The sequence below is a fragment of the Nycticebus coucang genome, chromosome 9 (genome assembly GCF_027406575.1).
Source record: "Nycticebus coucang isolate mNycCou1 chromosome 9, mNycCou1.pri, whole genome shotgun sequence".
NCBI classification, from domain to species: domain Eukaryota; kingdom Metazoa; phylum Chordata; class Mammalia; order Primates; family Lorisidae; genus Nycticebus; species Nycticebus coucang.
The window spans coordinates 114,709,313-114,731,981 of NC_069788.1; the positions used below are offsets into that span (position 1 = coordinate 114,709,313).

The 22,669-nt window shown below is 39.0% G+C and overlaps 1 protein-coding gene across 4 annotated transcripts in view; it reads right to left on the reverse strand.

Annotated features, from left to right (window-relative positions):
* Window positions 1-22,669, reverse strand: part of PCNX1 (pecanex 1) — a 226,695-nt gene that overhangs the window by 162,532 nt on the left and 41,494 nt on the right. For all 4 annotated transcript variants that reach the window (XM_053601578.1, XM_053601581.1, XM_053601580.1 and 1 more), the window contains exons 2-3: window positions 14,462-14,670; window positions 2,327-2,432 (exon numbers count right to left, since the gene is read on the reverse strand). In XM_053601578.1, the coding sequence (XP_053457553.1) occupies window positions 2,327-2,432; window positions 14,462-14,670 (315 nt within the window). The remainder of the gene's footprint in view (window positions 1-2,326; window positions 2,433-14,461; window positions 14,671-22,669) is intronic.

Below are 22,669 nucleotides of genomic sequence, written 5' to 3' on the forward strand. Positions count from 1 at the left end.
TAAAGGGTAACAATAATTATATCAACCATTTCTTTTGCTGTAAACAGTACCAAACAAAAACCACTGAAATCCAAGTAGTACAACCTGTAATACTGGCCAACTTTTATTTTACTATTTTAAGTAAAAAGTTTCTATTTTAAGGAAAAGGTATTCTGTGTGCACACAGGCTTTAATTACATTTAAGAAATGGCAAATTCCAACACACGATGCCAACAGCAGAGTATCCAAAGTACTATAATCTTTTCACCTGTCCTACTGCAAAATTCAAAAAATGGTTATTAGAAAAATGTAGCCTTACTCCTTAAGGTTATCTGATATAGCCTACATTTGTCAGCAAGATGAAAGCTAAAACACACAGCCATGTTCAAGAATTGAATCATTTCATTCTATAAAAAGACACTGAAAATAGCACAAAGCCAACATAAAAAAGGATCAAGGGGAGTAACACCTTTCTCCAAATAGGCATTATAAAATTTGAAACTTGTGGCGGGCGCCTGTAGTCCCAGCTACTCGGGAGGCTGAGGCAAGAGAATCGCTTAAGCCCAGGAGTCGGAGGTTGCTGTGAGCTGTGTGATGCCACGGCACTCTACCGAGGGCCATAAAGGAGACTCTGTCTCTACAAAAAAAAAAAAAAAATTTGAAACTTAAAAAGTATTAATCTCATTAGTGTGTCATAGTCGTATTCACAGTATTTTTTTCTTTAAAATTCTCTAGCACCATAGCTCAGTGGTTAGCATGCTGGCCTTGCACGCACATGAGGGGCAGTTAAGTTCAAACCTCACCTGGGTTTGTTTAAAAAAAAAAAAAAATGCTGACACCTCCCATTTTATCAGCTTGTTACGGAAGACAAATTTAAGGACCCACTTGTTCTATATGAAATCCTAACTGAAATTGTTACCATAAATTCATGAAAACGCAATTCAAATAGAGGCAAATATTCTATCAAAATATATTAGGAAACAAGACCTTGTTCAAGATTTTGATTCATGGAATATGGTGTTTTACATAGTATTGTTCCTAGATCACATAGGGCTATTGCTATAAAAGAGCAGAATACACTATGGGCTAGAGTCAGCAGAACATTGCGTATGCTACTTAACTCATTTGTTAAATGAGGAGCCAGGTCTGATTCTGCCTCTGAAGTTCTATTACCTATACATGTGCATGTAATGGTTAATCATTAACTGAAAGTCAGCTGTACATAAGGCAGTGTATTAGACTGTGGAAAAAAAGAAGAAAACCTACTCTGTAGAGATTTATAAACTGCACACACCACACACCAAAAACTAAGCACTAAAACAAACGCATAAACACGTGTTCCATCTGCAAGGGAAAGGGTCAGCACCGTAAGATCTTTGACAAAATCTTGAGAAATGGGGGATAGTTATAAGAAGAGTCAGAGTTAGGTCAGAAAATGAAGAGGATTAAGTCTTCCTCTAGCACAGAAAGGAAATTTCAATCCACAAGCCGTGTAGTATAACAACAGGAAAGCTGGAGAGAGAAACAAGGTCTAGTATTACACTTTGATACACATTGTCTACTTCTACGTAAGGAAAGGGCTAACACAATGACCACTAAAACTCACGTAAGAGTCCCACCATGAGAAGACCTTAAAGTTTCTCACAGAGTTTACTATGTTATGCTCATGTAATAGAACTTTTCCTAGTAAAGCCGTTGGCTGAGAAGGCAAACAGGAGTAACTGGGACTTTGATTCCTGCAGATGTTAGGGTGAAAAAGATTGCTGCTGCTGCAGCAGAGGCCCAGCCAAGGTTAGACAGAACGAGAACACAACACGCTTCAGCCACGTTCTGAGAAAATTCTTTCAGAATTACTATTTAAGTTAAAAATAAAAGTTACAAAGCAGAAAGACATTAAAATTGGCAGAAGTACACTTGTATTCTACTTTTAGCTCTATCACCAACATTGTGAACACTGTGAGATTTTGAACAAGTTATTTCATTTCTTTGCTGTTTGAACTAGAGATAACCACAGGCATCTATACCTCTCTCCAGTACAGACCACGTGAAGGTAAAGAAGATGCTGCAAGCTGGAAGCTAAATCTGCTAAGGGCATTTACCACAATCAAGACAGTTGTTGTCTTGATCAAAAGTACATATCTAAAAAGGAGCATGTGGTACATACCCAACACATACATAATTAATTAAGGGGAAAAGTCAGTTAAAAAGAATGTTAATGAAAGATGGTATTGATAAAGAAAAAAATAATAGTAATAATCAAAAAGATAAACCAAAACATCAGTTGACATAAGAACAACTAAGACCACCATCTGGGAAAGAGGCAAAAGAAAAGAGCTCAGGTTCTTACCTGGTTGCTGGGATCTAGACCCGCATAAGAATTTCGTGAACTACAACCAACTGGGGGGGTGGCCTCGCGAATGAACTCAGACATTTCAATCCCTCCACCAGGATCACTGTGTGAAAAAAATGAGAATGAGACAATAACTGTCATTGTTCTGACACCAATGTTTTTCTTTTTCTTTATTACTCACTTTATTTTATATTTATTTACACTATCATGCTTTTTTCCTATAAAACCAAAAGGTTCCGATTTTTAATGGAGCAAGAAGCCAAAAAAAGAATAATCATGTTTCATTTATAAGTTTTGTAACTGAAACTACGAACACAGCAGTACATGAAAATATTTAAAAACAAATCTCAAACTGACTATATCCAATCCAACATTTTAATTAGAATTACAACATACTAAATATATGTGCCATAAAACCACTCTTGCAAAGAAATATTTGTTTTTTCTTTCCCAAGAGCAAAGAGAAGTTAGTCAATTGTAAATACAGAAAGTAATCAGACACTGCATTAACTGATCTCTCTGAGAGATCAGTCTGCCTGAGCTACATGACACAACCGTGAACATACAAGAGAACAGTCACCTTGGTCAAGCTAATTGTATCTTTATTATTTAAGTAAACAGAATTTTACTGGGATACTAACTTGTGTGTGTGGAGTTAGAAGGTATAAGTAAAAAGAGTAAAATGATGCCACATAGTAACAATCTAGAAAGACAAAAGAGAGAAGAGTATTCAAACTACTGGGGAAGCTGGTAAGATACGGGAACCCAAAAGTAGAGCAAAGAAAATCACACCAAATTCCAAAAAGTCAGGGAATGCCATCTAAGTTTCCTCAGGAAAACAACCATCCATAATCCTATTTTTGCCCAAAGTTTTTATTCATCCTACGGGTGTAAATAGTAAGTACTCAATAAAAATTTTAACTTTTATTTTCAGAATAAAAGTTCTAGTATATATTGTGGACATTATAATGGATATAAACTATCTAGCCATCCAGCATCCAATTTAACCTCCTGGTTAACAAAAAAAACCCAACACTCTTCTGACGAACCACCTGATCCCAAACTGTCCTAGCGGTTGTGTTAATATTGAGCCCATCCTCAAGTTTAGGGGTAGACTTTACTGGTCAACGTCAATCAGCACATCCCATTCATCTGGCTATGGAGATTAGCCCTAGAATAAGTCCAAGGCACAACTCAGGCTAGTATGAATCAGGCCAGGAGCATCCTATTGATGAGAGAGGAAATTTCTCTGCATCTGCTCGCCTTAAATTGTGACTTAAGCCTGGAGCTGCTACATACATCTTACAAGCATAAGGGACAGCTTGCCTAAGAAGCCAACTAATAGAAAAGAGCAAAGCCTGGCTAAGACGGGAAGGAGGGACGAAGAGCAAACATCTGAAAGTCTGCATCCTAGTGAGTCTGAGAACATCTCTCACATTCAGACTCCACAGTAATGTGACCACTAGATTCCCTCAAGTCTGTTAGCTGGGGTATTCTGACCCCTGCAATCAAAAGACATAAGCAAAATATAATTTGCTTGCAAGAATATCTCTTGTTTAAGTATTTATTATTACAGCAGTTTGAATTCTAGAATGTTTTTATTATTAATAAGTCTCATAACTATACTGTCCCTGCTTACTTAATGGGTTCCTAACACTAGGCCATTGACTACAGTTAGCCAGCTAATGTCCATTAAGGAAAAATAGCTTTCAAACTTGCTATCTATTGACTCCCAATAAAACATATTGGGAGTCAATTACAAAGTTAATGGCCAATTCTGTACACAAATGTCCATGTGTGAGAAATGTAGAATATGCTCCTGTTTTTGACTGTTTGGTGTTAACTCATTGAAGCTTTATAGGCCAGAATAAAACATTTTTCCAAACTGGAAAACTCTTTAGTGTGTGTACAGAAGCAGCTATTCCCACACTGCATTAGTGATGAGTAATAACTCGCAATATTACTAGTACCTCCACTAGAATACATCCTCTAAATGAGATCCACAGAAATCAAAGGGCAAAGTACAAATTAAGAAATAGAACACTAGAGAAATTAAAAAAAACAGAACACTCAACATCAGAGAAAGGACAGAACTTCTCATCTTGTTTAGTTCACACTATCAGCTTTATTCATGCATGATTCTTTAAACTATGTAACTCAATAGTCTTTAGTATATTCATCAGGCCCATAGCCAATTTTAGAACATCAGTATCATCTCAAAAGCAAACCCCTTTAGCTGTTGCTCCCCTACCCTTTCCATCTCTTCCTGCCCTAGCCAACCACTTTACTACTAAATTGATTTGACCATTAGGGACATCTCATGCAAAGGAATCACATGGCAGGGTCTTGGGGGCTGGCTTCTTTCACGGAGCTGAACGTTTTCAAGGTTCATCTATGTGGTTGTATGTGTCACCACTTCACTCCTTTTTACAGCCAAATGATATTCCACTGGATGGACAGACCACATCTGTCAGCTAATAGACAATCTTGCCTGGTCTTATACATCACTTCTGATAGCAAGTGATTACAATCTGAACAAAAAATTGTTATTGATAATAAATAAAACCATTTACTAAGTACCTATTATATTCCAATCATAGGAATGTGCTTTATTTGCACATTTCCCGAAATCTTTCGGGAAATTTGCAGATTTCCCGAAAATCTTTAAGTATTACTGTTCTTATTTTACATATAAAAAATACTAAAACTCAAAAGGTATAAAAACTTGGTACATGGAAGTCAATGGTACTTGGACTTCAGATGGGAGGGGAAGAAACAAACAACGATGCTCAGGACTCTACAACGTGCTGCATCTGTTCTTTCTTTTCTTTTTTTCCACATATCTGAATGGACCAGCATGGACTAAAAGAAGGTTTGAAAACCAGGATTGTGGAACTTCTTAGAAAGCCCATGTTATTTCTAAGAACCAATACTACCTTATACCAAATGGGCACCAAGTTTTCTTTCCAGTTCAAAATCCAAAGTAAATTCCGTTATCTGGAACAGGGATTTTTAAACCTTGGCATTCCGGACTTTGGGGGCCACATAATCCTCAATTGTGGAAGACTGTCATGCGCACTGGGGATGGCTCACAGCATTCCTGGCCTTGAACACACTAGACAGCAACAGCATTCCCTCAAGTTATGACAACCAAAAAGAGTCTCCAGACATTGCCAAATTCTCCTGAGAGAGGTCAAAATCACTCCCGGTTGAGAAATAATGATCTGAAACTAATGGTTAATAGTCCACACTGAGTGGGAAGAAAGCAGGCTCAAAGGAACAAAAAAACAAACGATGGAAAAAGGGATAGCTGCTTTTATTTAAAAAAAAAAAAACCTCATCCAGCAAAATTTGTATTTGTATTTCTCTACTTCTCTACAAATTCAGTAGTAAAACTTTTAGCCAAGCTATAGATAATCTAAATATAGTGAACATATAAAATGTCTGAATAAGAGTCTTCTTTATTGGCAAGACTTGCAGGTTTTCAGCAACGGAGATGTCGGCACATACCTGCAAAGTACAGCAGTGTACAGTTCTCACAGAAGCAAAGTGGTCTACTGCAGCAAGCAATACACCAAAGTCAGGGAGTCTCTACCTTTATGCCTTACTTTCCCCATCTGTTAAAAAAAACAAAAAACCCAGGTACAGGGAAAGGCAGAAAAAGCACAAGGGGTCTAATCTGAACTGCAGAGGAGACTTCACAAACTGATTTGTTATTACTATCATATTAATTGCTCATGCTCAGGCTTTGATCAGAAACTCCATAGTACCATTATAGTACAAACATATCAACCTAACCTAAATTAAAATTAAGCTCACTAAAATATGAATAGATAAAAATAGAGTTCTTAAACAGAACATATATCTCTCATGAAATTTACCCTAAAATTTAACTTCATAGTTTAAATTTAAATTGATCCTTAGTTTATAATGTCATAAGCATTACTGCCATGAAAAACAAGGGGAAAATATGATCTGTCTCTAAGTATTTGTATTCAAATTGTAAAATTCAACATCCTCTCCTGGAGCATTAGAAGTGTAACACTAACATTAGAACTTTGACTCTTTCTCTAAGACAAAGCTTGAAGCTTTTTGAACTGCCGTCCCACGTAAAGGAGAGACCAGTGAGAACCAGAGGGCCAAGCACAGTGGTCCCACCTTCCTTCACCCAGACAACAGAATAATCTGATTCCAGAGCCTGTCCGCAGGCTTGCTATAATGTAAATAAAATTATTTATTTCCATGCTCATTTCTTCCTCTCAGAACACAATATGAGATTCACAAGTAGAAGGGGGAGGAAAAGAAAATTTCAAAAACAAAAACTTGCAAAAAAGATATTACTTAACACTGAAACTTAAAAAGCATTCTCTTCAAGATTAGAAAAAAAGACAAGGATATACTCTAAGAACATTCCAATTTAACCATGTGCTAGGAGTCACATGGCCAATGAAAAAAATAATCAAAAGGTATAAGGACTAGAAAGGAAGAAATAAAACTGTTATCACTTTTAGAAAATCAAAAAATAACCTATAGACAAAAATAACCTTAATACAGTAGTTTACATAAGGCTGCTATAAAGTAAACTGCCACAGTTAAGGGAGAAAAGACAGAAAATGTGATTATAAAAAAAATTACAATAGCAGAAACACTATAAAATAATTTTTAAAATTTCCTTTTAATGGAGAAAATGATAAAACTTTACTAAAAGATATTTTTAAAAACTACATAAATGGAGAGAGTCAATATTATAAAGACACAAATTCTCAGCAGAGGGATCTACATATTTGATGCATTTCCAATAAAAATACAAGTTCTTACAGACTTTGTTTAGTAGAGTCTAAGGTTTATATCAAAAAGCAAAGAGCCAAGAACCGCAAAGTCATTCCTAAAAAAGAACCAAGTGAGAAGTTTGCCCCACCAGCTATCAAGAGTCATGATATAAAGCTACAATAGTTAGGACAGCGTGGTAATGGCACAGGCAGAAGTAACTGTTTTGACAGAACAGAAGACAGCTCAGAAATCTGAAAACTTAGCTTATGCCAGAAAGAATACTGCAGGTTAGTAAAGAAAAGATAGTCCATTTAACCAATACTGGGTAAACCAGTCATTCATAAAGAAAAAATTAAGTCTTAAGTCCCTACCTGACACTATCAAATAAAATAATTTCAGATAGAACTGAAACGTGAAAATGAAAGAAACGTGAGACTTTACAAAGAGAAGAATATTTCCTGTGTAGGAAAACATTAACTCCTAAAAATGTTATTACTAAAAAGTGACAAATGTCATTATATTAAATTCATGAATATCTGATAATTATAAGAAATCCTAAGGAAAGCAAAATGACAAACTAAAAACTGGTACATTCTGTAATGTACATAACTAATAAAAGAGAATATTCCAAAGAAAACTGAAGTAGGACATAAAATGTGTATTAGAAAGAAGATAAAACCTAAATGGACTGTATATGTGTATGTAAAATAAGATACTCAACCTCAGGGAGGTGCCTGTGGCTCAGTGAGTAGGGCGCTGGCCCCATATATGGAGGGTGATGAGTTCAAACCTGACCCCAGCCAAACTGCAACAAAAAATAGCCGGGCATTGTGGCAGGCATCTGTAGTCCCAGCTACCCAGGAGGCTGAGGCAAGAGAATCACCTAAACCCAGGTGTTGGAGGTTGCTGTGAGCTGTGATGCCACAGCACTCTACTGAGGGCAATAAAGTGAGACTCTGTCTCTAAAAAAAAAAAAAAAATACTCAACCTCATTTGTAACCAGAAAAGTTAACTAAGCCATAATGATACACATTTTATATTCATGTGAATGACAAATTTTTAGAGTTCACCAGTATCAAAAGTTGATAAGGATATAGACAATAAAGGCTTTTTTTTTTTTCCAAGACAGAGTGTCACTTTATCACCCTCGGTAGAGTGCCGTGGTGTCACAGCTCACAGCAACCTCCAATTCCTGGGCTTAAGCGATTCTCTTGCCTCAGCCTCCCGAGTAGCTGGGACTACAGGCGCCTGCCACAATGCCCAGCTATTTTTCTGTTGCAGTTGTCATTGCTGCTTAGCTGGCCCAGGCTGGGTTTGAACCTGCCAACCTCGGTGTATGTGGCTGGCACCGTAACCACTGTGCTACAGTGCCGAGCCACAATAAAGGCTTTTATACTCTGGTAAAATCATTAACAAATAGCTTGGAACTGCCTATAAAAATTGAATATGAAAATGCCCTATGAACCAGCTTTTATAACCCAGATATAAACACGTGTACCAGAAGATGCATGCATAAATGTGTTACCAGAGGAAAAAAATGGAAATAATCTGAATAGCTATTAACAGAAGAATGGATAAGATGTACTCTACCCCTGCTGTGGTAAACTACATTAACAGTGACTCTGAATAAATACTAGGTACAGATCAGGCACCATGATTCACATCTGTAATTCTAGCTTGGGGAGGACACGGTGGGAGGATCGCTTTAGGCCAGGAGTACAAGATCAGCCTGAGGGCTTGGAGCCCGTTGTTCAGTGGTTATGGCTCCGGCCATATAAACCAAGGCAGGAGGGTTTGAACCCAGCCCTGGGCTGCTAAACAACAATGACAACTGCAATAACAACAACACAACAACACAACAACAACAACAACAACTAAAAATAGCCAGGCAATATGGCAGCCATCTGTAGTCCCAGCTACTTGGGAGGCTAAGCCAAGAAAATCACTTAAGCACAAGAGTTTGAAGTTGCTGTGAGCTGTGACACCATAGCACTCTACTGAGGACAACATAGTGAGGCTCTACCTCAAAAAACAAAAACAAAAACAAGCCTGAGTAACAAAGTGAGACTCCATCTCTACAAAAAATAGAAAAATTAGGGTGGTGCCTGTGGCTCAAGGAGTAGGGTGCCGGCCCCATATGCCAGAGGTGGCAGGTTCAAACCCAGCCCTGGCCAAAAACTGCAAAAAAAAAAAAAAAAACAGAAAGAAAAGAAAAAAAGAAAAATTAGCTGGATGTGGTGGCATGAGCCCATAGTCCCAGCTATTCAGGAGGCCATGGCAGTAGCATCGCTCGAGCCCTGGAATTTGAGGCTGCAGTTAGTGATGATGGTACCACTGCACTCTTGCCTGGGCAAGACAGCAAGAGCCCGTCACCAAAAACAACACACAAAAAATCATTCTAGCTACACACATCAATGTGGGTTGAGTCAATAACATATAAAATAAAAGCCCTTCACAGAGAATATGTATGTGTATTTAGTATGATTCTCTTTAGGATGTACTAAAACAAAATAAAGTGTGTATATATATAGATAGATACAGGTATCTACAAAGATTGTATAACAAAAGCACGGAGGGCGGTGCCTGTGGCTGAAGGAGTAGGGCACTGGCCCCATATTCTGGAGGTGGCGGGTTCAAACCCGGCCCCAGCCAAAAACTGCAACAGAACAAAAAAAAAAAACAAAGAAAGATGGGGCGGCGCCTGTGGCTCAGTGAGTAGGGCGCCACCCCCATATGCCGAGGGTGGCGGGTTCAAACCCAGCCCCGGCCAAACTGCAACAAAAAAATAGCCGGGCGTTGTGGCGGGCGCCTGTAGTCCCAGCTGCTCAGGAGGCTGAGGCAAGAGAATCGCGTAAGCCCAAGAGTTAGAGGTTGCTGTGAGCCGTGTGACACCACGGCACTCTACCCAAGGGCGGTACAGTGAGACTCTGTCTCTACAAAAAAAAAAAACAAAGAAAGAAAGAAAAGTAAGGACATTACTCACATAAAATTCAAGATAACTATTACTCTTAAAGGGAAGAGTGGAATAAAACCTATTTCACATTTGCACAGTCTAATTCTTAAGCTGTATGGTGGGTAATTAAGTATTTACTTGATTATTATTCTCTAAATTATATATATGTGATATACTATTTGGGAAGTATATATTTCACATAAATTTTTTATTTTTTTAAGACAGTCTCAAGCTATCACCCTGGGTAGAGTGCTGTGCCATCATAGCTCACAACAACCTCATACTCGGGCTAAAGCAATCCTCTTGCCTTAGTTTTTCTATGTTTTTTTTTGGTAGAGACCAGGTCTCACTTTTGCTCAGGCTAGTCTCGAACTCATGAGCTCAAGCAATCCACTCGCCTTGGCCTCCCAGAATGCTAAGATTCCAGGCATGAGCCACCATGCCTGGCCCACATAAGTATTTTTTAAACTGAAGAAAATGAGAAAAAAAATTCAGTAATGGAAGCAATGAAAAATATACAGACAGGGCAGTGCCTGTGGCTCAGTGGGTAGGGCGCCAGCCCCATATACCGGAAGTGGCAGGTTCAAACTCGGCCCTGGGCAAAAAATTAATAAATAAATAAATAAATAAAAATATACAGAGGGTGCTAAAAAAATGTATACACAATTTAGGCAATGTTATCTATGTACTGATTTTTGAAGTTGAATTGAAGGTACTATTTCTGGTCAAGTATACTTGATCACTTGACCATTTTACCTACAATTAATATACTTTTTGGGAATGATCAATTTTACTTCCAACAAGTAACCCTCCAACAAGATCTCTTAATGTGTATATATATATTTTGGGCACCCCCAGTATATAATATCCAAAAATAATTAGAACAATAAAAGAGTGGCCACCATGCATCACGAATTGTTCAAGAGCTTTATATATATAGCTATATTATCTCACTCTTTGTAATAAACCTATGAGGTAATAACATTATTTGCCTCCTCTTTCTGATGAGGAAGCCACGGCATAAAAAGATTAAATAACTTCTCCAAGGTCATATGACTGGGAGGTGATTCAAGCCTTGACTAATTAATTGCATAGTCTACATTCTGTCTGCTTACCCACCATATAAGAGTATGCATTTCTTAACAGAAATAGAATAGACTTAAGAAATGTGCAGAACCTATTAAAAAATCTAAAATGTGGCTCAGCGCCTATAGCTCAGGGGTTAGGGCGCCGGCTACATACAGTAAGGCTGGCAGGTTCAAACTCGGCCCGGGCCAGCTAAAACAATGACAACTACAAAAAAAAGCCGGGTGTTGTGATGGGCACCTATAGTCCCAGCTACTTGGGAGGCTAAGGCAAGATAATCTCTTAAGCCCAAGAGTTTGAGGTTGCTAGGAGCTGTGACGTCACAGCACTCTACTAAGGGCAACACACTGAGACTCTGTCTCAAAAAAAAAAAAAAAAAATCTGGGCGGTGCCTGTGGCTCAGTCAGTTAGATGCCAGCCCCATATACCGAAGGTGGCAGGTTCAAACCCGGCCACAGCCAAACTGCAACAACAACAACAAAAAAAAAAAAAACAGCCAGGCGTTGTGGCGGGTGCCTGTAGTCCCAGCTACTCCAGAGGCTGAGGCAAGATAATGGCTTAAGCCCAGGAATTGGAGGTTGCTGTGAGTTATGTGATGCCACGGCACTCTACCGAGGGCCACAAGGTGAGACTCTATCTCTACAAAAAAAAAAAAAAAAAAAAATTCTGGAATGTTATGAGACAGGACAGTGACATTAATGAATATAAATAAAAATACAGAGAAATAGGGCAGCGCCTGTGGCTCAGTCGGTAAGGCGCCGGCCCCACATACCAAGGGTGGCGGGTTCAAACCCGGCCCCGGCTGAACTGCAACCAAAAAATAGCTGGGCGTTGTGGCGGGTGCCTGTAGTCCCAGCTACTCAGGAGGCTGAGGCAAGAGAATCGCTTAAGTCCAGGAGTTGGAGGCTGCTGTGAGCTGTGTGATGCCATGGCACTGTACCCGAGGGCCATAAAGTCACACTCTGTCTCTACAAAAAAAAATAAATAAATAAAAATAAAAATAAAAATATAGAGAAATAAATGGAAATTTCATTCATGTCCCTATTTTAAAAGTGGAGTTTCTCCAAATTAAATATAATTATGAAAATCCTAATGGAATTTTTTGGAGAATGAGCACATAAGACATTTCACAAAGAAGTAAGTATGTATGAGAATAAGCAAAATAATATTGAAACAGAAAAATATTGAGGAAGGATTAACACTGTTAAGCACATTATAAAGCTACATAATAAAAACTGGTATAAACAAAAAAAGACAGAAAGCAAAGCTCAGAAATTGACATAAGTATATGTAAATATGTTACATCAAGAAAGCATTAAAATTACTGGAAAAAACGAATTATTTAGTAAATAGTATTTGGACAAGCAAACCTGAACATACTAAATGAAAACTTTTCTAATTTACAACAATTTAGAAGTAAAAACTAAATGATAAAAATACTGAAAGTAGATACAAGTGGAATATGGGGGAAGAGAAAATCTTACAAAATTTGACATCAAAATCAGAAATAAATATACATAGAATAGGCCACATAAAAATAAGTTATGATATAAACAGGCAAAATACTATAAACTGAGGAAAAGTATTTGACACTGAAGATAAAGAAAAAAGTTACTATTTTCATAAATATATCTTCCCCAAATCAATAGCAAAAACACTAGCCACCAATAGAAAATATATAATTCACAAAATAAGAAATACAAACGGCAGTAACAAGAAAAATACTTCATTTTACTAAATATCCACACATGATAAAATTAAACAATGAAATATCACAGTTTTTCAAAATACTACATATTCAATGATGTCTAATGTGCAAAAATAGCAGCCTTCAAACTGGGGCTCATGATAACTGAATAGTGCAATCTTTGGCAGTGTATAATGGGAAACTGAAAAATGTATATAACCTTTCTAGTAATTCCACCTTTGATAAATGATGGTAAAACATTTCATCATTTAAAATTTAAACATCACAGTGATATTTCTAGTATTTACATTTGAAAATAATTGAAATAACTACAAAGTTATTTTATAATTGAATTATAATTCATCCACACAATGAAATACTGTGTGTTATTAAACATACTATCACAGAAAAATTGTTTTCACGACTTCAAATATTTGCTGAATATCTACCAGTACTAGACACTGATTTAGGACCTGGGAATATATGAATAGTTTCTAAGAAAAAAAAGACCCCCTGCCTACAAGAAGCTCACAAATGCTAATAAATGATAATTATTTCAGATAGTGATTAATGTAAGAAATAAAATTATTATAAGGGTAAAATATTTGTTCAATGAAGAAACAGGGTAACTTTATTAGAGATTAGGAAAAATGTAATTGGAAAAGGGATAAACAAAGGCTTTCAATGCACTGGAAAATACACAGAAATATTACCTGGCTTAAGAAATGAATGCCCACTTTCATTATATTATTTGTACCTCGATACCTAAAATATTTCATATTGTGCCAAGTGAAAACAATTGCTTAGATTATTTAATCTGTTTTATATTGGTTTCCGCATCTGTAAGTCAGAGATAATTACAGCATCTACTCCACAGAAATGTTTTGACAATTAAATAAGTTTACATATGTCAAGTATTCACAAAGAAACTGTTGCTAGATAGTGGTACCTGTTATTTCTTTAAGGTCACAATAAACTTCTGACTATGAATAAAATACATCCATCGGTCAAAGAGAAAGTGGGTGGGGCCAAGGTCACCAACAGAACGTGACTATCAGTACACAATACTTGAGCCAGACTGGAAGGGAAAGCCTCCAGCAGGAGATCACATCTAGCCAGAGCTAAATCTGAAAAAGTCAGTCTTGCAAAGATCTAGGAAAGGAGCAGCTAAGTTTATAAGGTAAGAGTATAAAACTGAAACATATTTACAATAGATTAAGTGAAAAAATGCAGACTATAAATGTCAAGTATTATAACTTTGCTTAAGATATATTGTGTAAATAAAAAATAAATGCTGAGATTGATTATTCCATGTTTAATTTTTTCTTTAGGCTGTTTGTCCTTGGCTTTGGCCGTTGGTGTAACCATTACTGCATATACAGTAGCATAATTTGTTTATGTTACCTGATCTAACTTGTTTAGTAATGAGGCCAAGGATATTGATTTAATCCCTCAGACATGCCAGTTAGCCTTGCTCTATTCTAATATTCCAGTCTGTACTTGTCATTGTATCTAAAGTACAAGATCCAGCACTGCCTTAAAATTATATAAAGAAACAGGTACAACATGATAATCCCACCAATACACACACACCAGGATCTGTACCCTTAGAAGCTGAGTGACACAGGTTCCTTACCTTGGTCCATTGCTGTCTTTTCTCCTGGTTGAACAGTTGCCTTGCTCAGCTTTGGCTCGCTGATTTGTGAACTCATTTGCACGCCTATCTACCACTTCTCCAGCATCAAGGGCTCTGTGTAGTCGATAGTTGACCATCTTCAGAACAATGAACACAGCAGCTATCACAGGACAATAAACTGCTACTATAATCATGGAAGAAGGAAGGGCCTTTAAGAGAAAGAAAATATAGATACACATTTCAAAATGTTTTCTATTTTATTCAAGTAGAAAAATGTGTACCTAAAATAATATATACACATTTATATACAAAGCAACAATTATGTTACTCAAGCTAAATAGCAGAAGCATATATACAACTGCCCCAAATAGAAACCACTAGCTGCAAGTGGCTATTGATCCATCACTTCAAATGTGGTTAGTCTTAGGTATGTGCACTAAGAATAAAATAACACTGACTTTCAAAAACTCAGTATGAAAAAAAGAATGAAAATATCTCAATTTTTACGTTGACATTTCTGTTTGGGGGGGTTGTTTTTGGAGACAGAGCCTCGAGCTGTCGCCCTGGGTAGAATGCCATGGCATCACAGCTCACAGTAACCTCCAACTCCTGGGCTTAAGCAATTCTCTTGCCTCAGCCTCCTAAGTAGCTGGGAATACAGGCACCCACCACAACACCCAGCTTTTTTTTGGTTGTAGTTGTCATTGTTGTTTGGCAGGCACGGGCCAGATTCAAACCTACCAGCTCTGGTGTATGTGGCTAGCGCCTTAGCTGCTTGAGCTATAGGCACCAAGCCTGATTATTTTTTGAAATAACGTTTAGATTATACTGAGTTGAATGAAACAAATTAATTTACCCTGTTACGTTTTTCTCAATGTGGATACTAAAAAAATGTTAAATTACACACAACCACAAGAGGGATTCTAACCTAACAAATTCAAATATTGTAACCTGGTTGTTTGTACCCTCACAATAACTTGAAATTTAAAAAAAGTTAAATTACATATGTGGCTAAAATTACATTTCCATTGGCGAGCAGTGGTATATGGTCCATGCCAAAAACTTTATAATTGGAGAGCTAAGATATGACATTACACCATATATGAAGAAATCAAGGTTAAAAACCAAATATAATCCCCGTTTATGTTCTCTATGTAAATTTTTTTAGGATAAAAACACTCTTTGTGTTCTGGAAAATGGGAAGTTAAAACTGTCAAGAAAATGACCTTACAACAGTCCAGATAAGACATGGGATTTGTACAAAATCTAAGCTGGAATAATTAAATCCTTCAAGTACTTAAAAACTTTAGCCTCCCAAATAAAAATACAGAACAGAATCAAGCAATAAATAGAGTAAATTAACAAACAAAATAAAAAGAGAGTCAGTCAAGCATCCTGGGTGTGGGGACCGAGACCTGTCAAGGATTAAGTTTAAGTGACCAGGAATCTGAACCCAAGGGTAGCAGGTTTAAAGGCCACCCCACTGAAGAGGAACCGTGGGCAGCAGAGAGTACAAAACTAGGCTCAGCTTATCCTAGGCATGAGGGAAAAATCATCCTATAGCTCTAAATTCCACAAGCTTTCATAAGATTCAGCCTCAGCCAACTAAAAACATGACCCCAAATTACTAGAAAAGGATAACTTCAAATTGTTTGAGACGATAAAATTGAAAAGGTCTTTAAGAACCAGGCAGAAGGCTCAGCGCCTGTAGTCCCAGCTACTTGGGAGGCTGAGGCAAGAGAATCGCTTAAGCCCAGGAGTTGGAGGTTGCTGTGAGCTGTGACACCAGGGCACTCTACCTAGGGCGATAGCTTGAGGCTCTATCTCAAAAAAAAAAAAAAAAAAAAAAGAACTAGGCAGGTTTAGAATACAGATGTAAGTTACTTTAAAAAAATTATTTGAGAAAGAAAGGGTGTGAGTTGGAATTGGGAGGAAACAAAGTACATCAAATCCACAGATTAATACTTTTATGTTGGGTATGGGTTTATAATAGGTATATACTTGGTATTTTTAAATACTTAGATTAAGGGCGGCGCCTGTGGCTCAGTAAGTAGGGCGCTGGCCCCATATGCCGAGGGTGGCGGGTTCAAACCCAGCCCCGGCCAAACTGCAAAAAAAAAAATAGCCGGGCGTTGTGGCGGGCGCCTGTAGTCCCAGCTGCTCGGGAGGCTGAGGCAAGAGAATCGCGTAAGCCCAAGAGTTAGAGGTTGCTGTGAGCTGTGTGACACCACAGCACTCTACCCGAGGGCAGTACAGTGAGACTCTGTCTCTACAAAAAAAAAAAAAAAAAAAATACTTAGATTAAGAAGCTCTGGGCCAGGCACAGTGGCTCATGCCTGTAATCCTAGCACTCTGAAAGGCGGAGGTGGGTGGATTGCCTGAGCTCACAGGATGGAAACCAGCCTAAGCTAGAATGAGACCCCCGTCTCTAAAACAAGCTGGGTGTTGTGGTGGCTACCTGTAATCCCCGCTAGTCAGGAGGCTGTGGCAAGAGGATTACTTCAGCCCAGGAGTTTGAGGTTGCTGTGAGCTTTAATGGCACAGTTCTCTACCAGGGGGACAAAGTGAGGCTCATGCCTCTAATCCTAGCATTCTGGGCGGCCGAAGTGGGTGGATTGCCCGAGCTCATGGGTTCAGGACCAGACTGAGCAAGAGTGAGTGAGACCTCATCTCTAAAAATAGTTCAGTATTGTGGTGGGCACCTGTAATCCCAGCAACTCTGGAGGCTGAGGCAGGAGAATCGCTTTAGCCCAGGAGTTTGAGGTTGCTATGAGCTGTGATGCTATGGCACTCTACTGAGGGTGACAGTGTGAGACGAAAAAAAAAAAAGAAGCTCTGCATGTTTTTAGTGCTCTTAAAAAATTAAACATGTGATTCTAATCTAAAACGTTAATGATAATTAGTTTAGGCAATTGATTTGACTTGAAAATGTATTTAGAATTTACAAAATCCATAAATATCTGCTTTAGAAGAGTTAAGTACTTGTGTGATATTGTGAAATACATATTTGATTCTCATCCTAGTTTCCCGGCATAAAACTTCTAAGATCCTTGGACTATCCAAAGTGGTAAGAGTCTTTTATATGCTATTAAGCTGACCAATGCCCAGTGCCTAGGACTCCTACATAGCCTCAGGATGGGCACTGGTTACCAGAAGAACCACGTGCTTAGAGAGCTGGCCTGCTGACCTCCAGGAAAGTGAAGGAGTTGAGTTGGTCACCAATGGCCAATGAATGATGTAATCAATCACAACAAAGCTTTAGAAAAAGCCAAAAGGACAGAGTTTGAGACTATCGGGATAACTAGACGTGTGGGGATTTCTGTAGGGAGATGTGCCCAGAGAGGGGCCCCTTGCCCTGTGCATCTTTTCACTTGTATCTTTTGTAGTATCCTGTATAATCAACTGGTAAATGTAAGTAAAGTGTTCCCAAGAGTTCTGTGACCACTATAGCAAATTAGTTCAACACAAAGTGGGTGGGGTGGGAACCCCGATTTATTAACTGGTTGGTTAGAAGCACAGATAAAACAACCTGGGGGTTTGACTGTCATCAAATGTAGGGGAAGTTTTGTGGGACTATGCCCTCAACCTGTGGGATCGGATGCTTAACTCCAGGCAGAATATCAGATCTGAACTGAGTTAAAGGACACCCAGCTCCTGTCCACTGAAGACTTGGCCGCAAAACTGGTTTACTGCCTGGTGTGCAGGAAATACCCCCACACAGCTGCTGTTGGAAGGGTCCTGTGCTGTGAGAGTAAAGCAGGAGAAATTGAGGGTTTTTCTTTAGCTTCTCAACTTGCAAAAATTTTTTCAGATAATTTAAGTACTTAAAAATGAATACTGAAAAAAAAAAGAATACTAAATTTATAAATGCAATGTAAAAGGATTTTAAGCTATAAAAAAAACTCTCTTAAAATGATTGCTATAATTTGTTACATTTGTAAAGACTTGAGTTTAAAATTCTTCATTGTAAGGCCAGGCTGGGTGGCTCCTACCCGCAACCCTAGCACTTGGCGGGTGGGAGGGGTAGGGGGTATTAGATTGCTGGATGTGGTGGCATGTGTCCATCATCCCAGCTACTTAAAAGGCCAAGGCAAGAAAATTGCTTGATTCCAAAAGTTTTAGGTTGCTAGGAGCTTATGATGACACCACAGCACCCTACCCAGGGTGATGGAGTGAGCCTGTCTCAAAAAGAAAAAAAAAAAAAATTCATTGTTTAATGTATAGCTTTAGTAAATCTAATATTCTTTTTATTGTTGTTTATTTTTAACAAATGTGTAAATGTACATGATTTTAAGAGTACTAAATACCGAATTAAATTTTTTAGATGAATTTAGATTTAAACACAACAGTCTCTTGCTCTAATACGCCTCAATTTCATCATCCAATTTGTCCATGCAATTTTTTTATAGATACCATGTTTTTAAATTTCCAGAAGTACTTTCTTGTTCTCTGCTCTTTATTCCTACTGATCTACCCTTTTTTTTTTTTTTAATGGACACTTGAATGTCTTCTAATTTTTCTTCTTAGTTTGCATTTAGTTTTCTTGTTTCATGCATCTTTTGATCCCTCCAAGTTCCCTTTTTTTGTTGGCGGATAGACTGGTTTGGGGGTCTGTCCTTGACTTTGGAGGCTTTCCTCATGGACTGAGTCATCTCTGGGTGCTCCTTCATATTTAAGAGTGAGGCTGATAGGGCCAAATGTAGGGACCCGACAAAATAGAATGTCCCACCAGGAAGAAATGATTGTGTCAATCCCTACCCCTCCGAACTTCAGCTCTCTCTTCCCTGAGTGGAATAAAGGCCATACTGCCCACACAGAACCTGGACTCCAATTCCTTTCGTTCACATCTCAGAATAATTTCTCATTTTTGGTGCCCTCAGAGGCACTCGAAAATGGCAGGCTGAAGGGCTTCTCTGTGAGCTGCCTGTCCATTGGGAGACCTCCAAATGTTCAGTATATAGAGGTTATTTTCAACAGAAGCTGCTCAGTTTGCCAGAGAAAAAGAAACATTGGGTGAGGTAAGACAGAAACAACTCATCTAGGTGCTGGCTTGTGGAGGAGCACAGAAGGGAGAAAAAGATGAGGCTCTTATAGCTTCAGTGTACAGACCTGTCCATGACCCCTCCATCTTCAGTCCCACGCCTCATGCTCTAGTCTGAACACCTCCGTGTTCTAAGGCTCCTCCACCCTCCCAGAAGAAAGGGGACTGAGGGCCGGGTGGGTGGCTAGGCCTGTAATGCTAGCACTCTGGGAAGCCAAGGCGGATAGACTGCCTGAGCTCACAGATTTGAGACCAGCCTGAGCCACAGGGAGACCTCATATCTAAAAATAGCCAGGTGTTGTGGCAGGCACCTGTAGTCCCAGCTACTTGGGAAGCTGAGGCAAGAGAATCAGTTGAGTCCAAGAGTTTGAGGATGCTGTGACACCACAGCACTCTACTAAGGGCGACAAAGTGAGACTCTGTCTCAAAAAAAAAAAAAAAAAAAAAAAAAGGGACTGATGGCATCATCCATCTGCTGGGGCTTAGGAGAGGATCAGCCAAAAGACAGATCTAGATATAGACTTTCAAAGAATTCCCATTTTGATCTGTAAAACTGATGGCGGGACCCTCCAAGCACATGGAAGCCTCTCAAGATACCCCTGGGCCAGCCAACTTGTGTCTCCTGTTCATCAGCCTCTGCATGTACTTAGGTGGACCTTCCTGTAGGAACTCTAGTCACCACTCCTCCATTCACTTTCTGCTTTGCAAAAAGTTAATTTCCTTTTTTGTTTTTTTAAGGCAGAGTCTCAAGCTGTCGCCCTGGGTAGAGGGCAGTGGCATCATCATAGCTCACAGCAACCTCCAACTCCTGGGCTCAAGCGATCCTCTTGCCTCAGTTTTTTCTATTTTTAGTAAAGATGGGGTCTCGCTTTTTGCTCTAGGATTATAGGTGTGAGCCACAGCACTCGGCCAGCAAAACGTTCATTTCTTTTGTCATTGCCTCCCTCCACTGTTATTTTTTTTCCTTATGAGTTACTGTTATTTTTTTTTTCCCTTATGAGTTAACATCTTTTAGGCTTCCTTTGTGATTATGGCAGATTCATCCACCTACCTGGGAGGCTGAGCTGGAGGATCACTTGAGGCCTGAAGTTTAAGACTTGGCTGGGCCACATAGCACAACCCTTCAGAAGGCTCCCTCTAGGTCAGGGGTCCTCAAACTTTTTAAACAGGGGGCCAGTTCACTGTCCCTCAGACCATTGGAGGGCCGGACTATAGTTAAAAAACAAACAAACTATGAACAAATTCCTATGCACACTACACATATCTTATTTTGAAGTAAAAAAACAAAATGGGAACAAATACAATCACACTGCCTCATGTGGCCCGCGGGCTGCAGTTTGAGGACCCCTGCTCTAGGTGCAGCACAGAAGCTGCTTTTAGGAGGTGGCAGCATAAACCTGATGTTTCTAATCCTTAGGCCTAATTGTTCATCTACCAAGAACACTCAAGAACCACCTGAAGCTTACTCTCACTTTGTTGCCCTCGGTAGAGTGCCGTGATGTCACAGCTCACAGCAACATCAAACTCTTGGGCTTAAGCGATTCTCCTGCTTCAGCCTCCTGAGGAACTGGAACTACAGGCGCCCGCCACAACGCCCGGCCATCTTTTGGCTGTAGCTGTCGTTGTTTGGCAGGCCTGGGTTTGAACCCACTGGCTTTTGTATGTGGCTGGCGCCTTAGCCACTGAGCAACAGGTACTGAGCCTAAAGGAACAGATTTTCCTTTTCCTTTAGGACAGGAAAGCTGGGGGAAAGACAAAGGAGCTGGGGAAATGTAAAGAGAAAGAATTTCCATTTCCTTTTGGTCTGTTGGGTTCCTCAATAGTTTGTGAAAACAGAAATCCACAGGGATGGGATGGAGGGGCAGCAAGAGAAAGAAAGCAGGAAGAGACCGATTTTGGGCCTTACTGAAAAACTACGAGTTCATAATTTTTCTATTATTTCACTATAAAGACCAACCATCCTTGTAATAGGTTTATGGAGAAAAGTTTACACAGCAGGACACATTTGCCATAGACAGCGAATGGGCGGCCACCGCCAGGACAAGTGGGTAAAGAGACAAAGAGGCCAAATCTGATATTCATCACAAAAAACAAAAGGGCCCTGAATAACCTCTTCTGGGCAAAATAGCCCCTCTCTCTCCCACACAAGCCCCTTTTTTGGGCAAAATGGTCTTTCTCTCACACAAACATGTTCATACACAAGCACGTACACACACCTTTTCTGGGTAAAACAGCCTCACTCAAACACACACACAGCCACAAACTGTCTGATATGGAAAGATATACCACCTGGGAGAATTTGTAAAAATACTGTATGCTGGTTTCCATCTGAAATACTTGCATAAAAACTAGAATTATTGGAAATTTAGTTCAACACCCTCATTTCCAGACAGGAATCTGAATGACTCAGCCAAGATCGCAAATTTTAATAACACCTTAATAACAATATTAAGCAAGGTTTCTTAGGCCTATTTCACTGTGCATTTTGCCACATTACAAATTATACTTTCAAATGTAAAGTGTCATTGAAAAATAAGTCAGAGTTCCATCAGTTCACTGTAGTCCAAATTAAGATGAAAATGATTGATTACATTAATCCAATGGACAGAAAGGCAGCAACCCTAACACTACTCAGAGTTAGAAAAATTCAGTGAAAAGGCTAATAGCTCCTCCCAAATAGAAGATAAAACAGAGTACTTAACATTGACTACAGTATTTGCCTCTACAAAATTATTGTAGTTGCTTAAAACAGATCTAAACAAACTCTGACTTCGCTATTTCATTGCTAAGAGCCAGTGGTAACTGAGTGCCAACAAACACATTGAACTGTACAGACTGATACGTTGAACACAGAATTTCTTTTTTAAAAACACTGAGCACCGAAAACGCTTAAAAATTTAAGTGACAGGAGGCGCCTGTGGCTCAGTGAGTAGGGTGCCAGCCCCATATACCAAGGGTGGTGGGTTCAAACCTGGCCCCAAACGGCAACAAAAAAATAGCCAGGCATTGTGGCAGGCGCTTGTAGTCCCAGCTACTCGGGAGGCTGAAGCAAGAGAATCGCCTAGGCCCAAGAGCTGGAGGTTGCTATGAGCTGTAACGCCACGGCATTCTACCAAGGGTGACAGGGTGAGACTCTGTCTCTAAAAAAAAAGAAAAAATTTAAGTGA